The 7,035-nt window shown below is 40.0% G+C and overlaps 1 protein-coding gene across 4 annotated transcripts in view; it reads left to right on the forward strand.

The window, feature by feature from the left end:
• Nucleotides 1–6,753, forward strand: part of arhgef15a (Rho guanine nucleotide exchange factor (GEF) 15) — a 10,516-nt gene extending 3,763 nt beyond the window's left edge. For 3 of the 4 annotated variants that reach the window (XM_027179530.2, XM_027179529.2, XM_027179531.2), the window contains 13 exons: nucleotides 1,526–1,571; nucleotides 1,799–1,860; nucleotides 2,600–2,751; nucleotides 3,689–3,849; nucleotides 3,961–4,113; nucleotides 4,192–4,321; nucleotides 4,773–4,847; nucleotides 5,210–5,302; nucleotides 5,397–5,548; nucleotides 5,677–5,826; nucleotides 5,907–5,992; nucleotides 6,161–6,265; nucleotides 6,358–6,753. In XM_027179530.2, coding sequence (XP_027035331.1) covers nucleotides 1,526–1,571; nucleotides 1,799–1,860; nucleotides 2,600–2,751; nucleotides 3,689–3,849; nucleotides 3,961–4,113; nucleotides 4,192–4,321; nucleotides 4,773–4,847; nucleotides 5,210–5,302; nucleotides 5,397–5,548; nucleotides 5,677–5,826; nucleotides 5,907–5,992; nucleotides 6,161–6,265; nucleotides 6,358–6,548 — 1,556 coding nt within the window. In that variant the 3' untranslated portion in view covers nucleotides 6,549–6,753. The remainder of the gene's footprint in view (nucleotides 1–1,525; nucleotides 1,572–1,798; nucleotides 1,861–2,599; nucleotides 2,752–3,688; nucleotides 3,850–3,960; nucleotides 4,114–4,191; nucleotides 4,322–4,772; nucleotides 4,848–5,209; nucleotides 5,303–5,396; nucleotides 5,549–5,676; nucleotides 5,827–5,906; nucleotides 5,993–6,160; nucleotides 6,266–6,357) is intronic. The other variant, XM_047809538.1, reaches the window with a different exon arrangement.
• Nucleotides 6,754–7,035: the final 282 nt, after the last annotated feature.

Raw genomic sequence — 7,035 nt, forward strand, 5'->3', positions numbered from 1 at the left:
CACTAACACACTAACACACTACACTAACACTACACTAACACACTAACACACTACACTAACACTACACTAACACACTAACACACTACACTAACACTACACTAACACACTAACACACTACACTAACACTACACTAACACACTAACACTACACTAACACACTACACTAACACACTAACACACTAACACTACACTAACACTACACTAACACACTAACACACTACACTAACACACTAACACTACACTAACACTACACTAACACTACACTAACACACTACACTAACACACTAACACACTAACACTACACTAACACTACACTAACACTACACTAACACACTACACTAACACACTACACTAACACAACACTACACTAACACTACACTAACACTACACTAACACACTACACTAACACTACACTAACACTACACTAACACACTACACTAACACTACACTAACACTACACTAACACACTACACTAACACTACACTAACACTACACTAACACACTACACTAACACACTAACACTACACTAACACTACACTAACACTACACTAACACACTACACTAACACACTAACACACTAACACTACACTAACACTACACTAACACACTAACACTACACTAACACTACACTAACACTACACTAACACACTACACTAACACACTACACTAACACAACACTACACTAACACTACACTAACATTACACTAACACACTAACACTACACTAACACACTACACTAACACACTACACTAACACAACACTAACACAACACTACACTAACACTACACTAACACACCAACACACTAACACTACACTAACACACCAACACTACACTAACACACTAACACACTAACACTACACCAACACACTAACACTACACTAACACTACACTAACACACCAACACTACACTAACACACAAAAACTACACTAACACTACACTAACACACCAACACTACACTAACACACAAAAACTACACTAACACACCAACACTACACTAACACTCTACACAAACACACTACACTAACACTACACTAACACACCAACACTACACTAACACTACACTAACACACCAACACTACACTAACACACCAACACTACACTAACACTACACTAACACACCAACACTACACTAACACACCAACACTACACTAACACTACACTAACACACCAACACTACACTAACACTACACTAACACACCAACACTACACCAACACTACACTAACACTCTACACAAACACACTACACTAACACTACACTAACACACCAACACTACACTAACACTACACTAACACACCAACACTACACTAACACACCAACACTACACTAACACTACACTAACACACCAACACTACACTAACACTACACTAACACACCAACACTACACTAACACACCAACACTACACTAACACTACACTAACACACCAACACTACACTAACACTAACACAGTGACAGACAGTCAGAGAGGGAAACAGATTTATTCAAATTGTTTGAATGAATATGAATTTTAATACTTATTTTGTAGAGGACAAGAAAAAAGATGAGAACAAAGACACCAAAGAAGACAAAAAGTAAGACTGCACAGCTACACAACACAGCTACACAACACAGCTACACAACACAACTACACAACACAGCTACACAACAAATAACATTGTTACATTCCTCAACAAATAAGTACACAACACTAGAAGTACATAACACAATTACTTTCTCTCTCTCTCTCTCTCTCTCTCTCTCTCTCTCTCTCTCTCTCTCCCCCTCTCTCCCTTCATCCCCCCCCCTTCCCCACACACAGGAGTGGTGATCAGCAGCAGGTGATCTGTGATGGAGACAGTGGCAGTGATCAAGGTGGAAGAGGTGATTATCTGTGGCTCTGAAGAGGAAGTAAGGGGGCGTGGTCAGATACGTAATGAGTTTTATGTACACGTTACATCTTTATGACAGAAAAAACACCAGAAACCAGTTATGGGTGGATGACATTAGTGTTTAGTCAGTGTTTTGTTTTTTAATAATAATGTGTGCATTATTTTCCATTAATATGTTTGGGGATGAAATATTTCCATTTCTGGCAAAAATAAGTTTATATTTTCGATCCATACCCATATGAGCAGTTCACTCATGTGTGTTAAACAGAAGCAGAGATACGGATTGAGTTCATCTGTAGTTTTTAGTTTCTGTTTAAATTTAAGACTTTCACATCTTTGTCTGTTCAGCAGCACGGATTCAGATAGCAGATTACACACAGCTATCACTATAGTCTCGCAGCCATTCTTTATACGAACATCAGTTAATCATGACAAAATAGCAGTAGATGAATAGTCAATTAATTTTAAACTTTAACATTTATATTCTGTTTCTATATTTCCGTGAAGCTGCTATGAGACAATATGAATTGTTAAAAGTGTTATACAAATAAATTTAAATGAAGGAGTAAGGAATGGACTACAATCAGTATTTATACACCTACAGAGGAATGTGGTTGGGTATCAGAGCTAATGAAGTGTGTGTGTGTGTGTGTGTGTGTGTGTGTGTGTGTGTGTGTGTGTGTGTGTGTGTGTGTGTGTGTGTGTGTGTGTGTGTGTGTGTGTGTGTGCAGAGCTGCTGCAGTGTGTGAGCTCTGCCCCTATCAGAAGGTGTGTGAGCGAGTGTGTGATGTGTGGAGACGTCACACTGTGGCAGCATCTCGAAGCAGTGAAGCAGAGTGGAGTGTTACACACACTTACCTACAGAGAGAGACAGAGACAGGAGGTGAGACTGAGAGACAGACATAAGACACATCACATATTTCAGCTAGTGACTTTATACAAGACAAAACAAAATGACTGATATCTCTCAGTATTTTTTCTTATGAAAAATGCTTTTTAAAAGACTTATGTCATGATAAAATAATGCCTGTGCTCCATGAAGTGATCCAACAATCACCTGAAGCTCTTAGTGAGACTACAGTGAACTCTCTTCAGATCTTTAGGATCTGTTAGATTTGCCTTGTTTAGGCCTGTGTTGGGTTAGGGTTAGGGTTTACATGTAGGGTTAGGGTTAACGTGTTAGGGTTAGGGTTAACGTGTTAGGGTTAGGGTTTACATGTTAGGGTTAGGGTTAACGTGTTAGGGTTAGGGTTTACATGTAGGGTTAGGGTTAATGTGTTAGGGTTAGGGTTTACATGTAGGGTTAGGGTTAATGTGTTAGGGTTAGGGTTAATGTGTTAGGGTTAGGGTTTACATGTAGGGTTAGGGTTTACATGTAGGGTTAGGGTTTACATGTAGGGTTAGGGTTAATGTGTTAGGGTTAGGGTTTACATGTAGGGTTAGGGTTAATGTGTTAGGGTTAGGGTTTACATGTAGGGTTAGGGTTTACATGTTAGGGTTTACATGTAGGGTTAGGGTTAACGTGTATTAATCTGTTTTTCAGAATGTTGCTGATGTTGATGTCTTAGCTAGATGTTAGTAATGATTAATGATATTAATGATATATGAGGGTAACAGAACGACTGACTGCCTTAAGCAGGGCAGCTAACACATTTATGATTGAATGTCAGAGATCAGCTAACACAAGACCACTTCTCCACTCTTTCTGCATTAGTCAGAGTGAGATGAACTTCATACACAGTAATGATTGTGATGAATCAGTAATGATAATTAATTGGTGTGCAGGCACTGAGTTCTAAACTTTGGACTTCGACCTTTAGTGTATGTTTGAGGTTATGACCTCTGAGGCATCTTACCTGCGCTCACTCAACGTGCTCAGAGATCACTTCCTGGGGTCACGGGAACTGGACAACACGCTTGTGATCCACGACAAGAAGTCACTCTTCTCCAACATCCTGCAGGTGCACGAGGTCAGCCAGAGGTTAGTGTTACTGACAACAATAATTATTTAAAAAATAGTTACAATAATATTAATAATATAATAATCATTTTATTTATCTTTTTAATAAGTATTAACCCCATGAACACACAGGTTCCTGAAGGATCTGTTGGCTCGGGTAGATGAATGTGTGCTCATCTCTGATGTGTGTGACATCATCTACTTCCATGCACACACACACTTCTCTGTCTACATTGAGTACGTCAGGAACCAGGTGTATCAGGAAAAGACCTACAACAAACTAATGTATGACACACAAACATAATAAGTCTCTTTTATCTTGCACACTGTTTTTTTATATTCTTCCATTTGTTGTGTGTGTAGGCAGTGTAACCGTGAGTTCCACACAGTAATGAGGCGTTTAGAACAATCTCCTCTCTGTAATCGGCTGCCATTTACCTCCTTCATGTTGCTGCCATTCCAGAGATTCACACGCATAAAAATCCTGATACAGGTACAAACACACACACACAAACACACACACAAACACACACACACACACACACAAACCACAAGAATGTTCAGTGGTCCAGGAGAGTTGGAGGAGCTCAGGTGAGGAGGCATGATGAGTGAGTGACTCCATTTCCGATCCACTGAAACTTTACAACCATATATAACTGTTACAGTACACAGTGACATAAGACAACATTTGTGACCAGTGTAAATACTGTAAACTGTAAACACTGTAAATACTGTAAACTGTAAACACTGTAAATACTATATGTTCAAACAATATTACGTGTGCAGAAATACTGGAATGAACACATTATTATAGCAGCAGTAACATGAGGTAATGTAAAGTATTGTGCAAAACAGCAATCATCTGAACTTTGAGACAGAATGTGTAAAGAGCAAAAAGAGCATATAAACAGTGTGTGTAATTTTCTGTGTGTGATTAATTGTAGAGTATTCTGAAGAACACAGTGGAGGGTTCAAAAGAGGAAAACACAGCCTGCAGAGCTCTAACTACCGTGAATGAGGTTATATGCATGCAAACACACACACACACACACACACACACACACACACACACACACACACACACACACACACACACCTTTATTACTGTAGCTGAATAATTCTACTCCTAACTCTTACACATACGTACACAGTGCACACTTGAGTAGAATCAAGTTAAAGCCTGTTATAGAGTTAAAGAGCAAATGATAATAATTATTAAAAATAATAACAATAATATTATAATATATATAATCTTTCTATTTGGATTCCCCAGAATGTTCATCCACCTGCATGCTTCATACTTTATGTTGGTGATGTGTTTGTATGTGTGTGTGTGTGTGTGTGTGTGTGTGTGTGTGTGTGTGTGTGTGTGTGTGTGTAGATGATTAAAGAGGCAAATACACAAGTGGGTCAGATGAAGCAGATGGAGGAGCTCATACACATCACCACTATGCTAGAGTTTGACAAACTCAAGGTCTCAAACAACACACACACCTAAAGACACACAAAGCTATGCAGTACCCTGCCCTGTATTACCCAGTGACCCTGTCCATCCCATAATACTCCAGGCAATTCCTCTGGTGTCTCGGACACGGTGTCTGGAGAAACAAGGTGAGCTACAGGAGCTCATTAAAGGAGGATCAATGTTCAGCTTCCGCTTCCGATTCAATCCCATCTACATCTTCCTCTTCAATGACATCATTATCCTTACACGCAGGAGGCAAGTGCCTGCACACACACACACACACACACACACACACACACACACACACACACAAGCAGCACTAGCAGGAATAATAAATGCTCTCTCTCTCTCTCTCTCTCTCTCTCTCTCTCTCTCTCTCTCAGCAGTGTAAATGCAGATCGTTTCCTGGTTCTTGACCATGCCCACCGCTCACTGGTTCAGGTCCAACCTCAGTTAGACCACACCTTCTCTCTAATAATGCTGGAGAATCACCAGGGCAAGATGTGTGAGCGTGTACTGAAGGCTAACACAGAGTATGAAACATGAACACACAATCACAAACACACACACAAATTCACACTCACTATTGTAATGTCTGTCTCTTTGTCTGTAGATCAGATCTACACCGGTGGACAGCAGCATTTCCATCTGTCTCTATCACTCAAGAATTAAAAGAAGAAAGAGTGTATGCTGATTGGGGTTAGCTTCACACACATCACATACACATACGGAGGGACACACACACTGATTAGACACAACATGCATGTATTCATGTCTGAGTTTAGTTCTCCAGTGTGTGTGTGTGTGTGTGTGTGTGTGTGTGTGTGTGTGTGTGTGTGTGTGTGTGTGTGTGTTTATGTGTGTCAGACTGCCCACAGGTCCAGTGCATCAATCAGTATGTTGCAAAACAGGCTGATGAGCTCAGCCTAGAACCTTCAGACATCATCAATGTTATACGCAAAACAAGCGAGGGTAAACAAGCGTGTGTGTGCTGTAGTGTTATGGATGATTTGTATTACAGTGTGTTTTTGTTGCTGTAACACTCCTTCATTGTGATGATGCAGGTTGGTGGGAGGGGATTCGACTCTCCGATCAAACGACTGGTTGGTTTCCACACAACGTCGTGATTGAGGTCACCAATGATCACCAGCGCCGCCGTAACCTTCGAGAACAATACCGAATCTCTCAGGCAGCCAATCACAGCACTACAAGCACAGCTTTACTACAAACAGCCAATCACAGTGTTCCCAACTGAGTTTTATTGCAGAAGGCCAGCCTCGTGCACTGAGTTCTCCTCAAGTGTCCGATCACAGACACAGAAGTGTCTATTTCGATGGTCCCAAACTCCCCTGATGGCTGAAACAAACACTTCTAATGATGCTGTAAATCAAGTCTCTCTAGTCCACATTATTGTAATTAAAATCATGTTCAAAATGTAAATAAACATTATGTGAATCTCAGGTGAAGGACAACAAGGATGATGATGGTCATTACAGTCGTGTCAGAGTTCTTTGTGGGGAAAATAACTGACCCTAAAAAGCAGAAGGGTTTTAAAAATCAAGTCATCAGCAATCATCAGAGCTGTTATCAGTTTGACAGTCCACACGCCTGACTGTGTGTAGAGAACTAATTAAGGGCTAAAATAAACTAAAAAAAACTAAATATATAATTACAATGGGCTTTTCTCTCTTTTAAACCTCCATATGTTAAATAAAATAATTACCTTAAAAATTAAAACATGG

The sequence above is a fragment of the Tachysurus fulvidraco genome, chromosome 26 (assembly GCF_022655615.1).
Source record: "Tachysurus fulvidraco isolate hzauxx_2018 chromosome 26, HZAU_PFXX_2.0, whole genome shotgun sequence".
NCBI classification, from domain to species: Eukaryota; Metazoa; Chordata; class Actinopteri; order Siluriformes; family Bagridae; genus Tachysurus; species Tachysurus fulvidraco.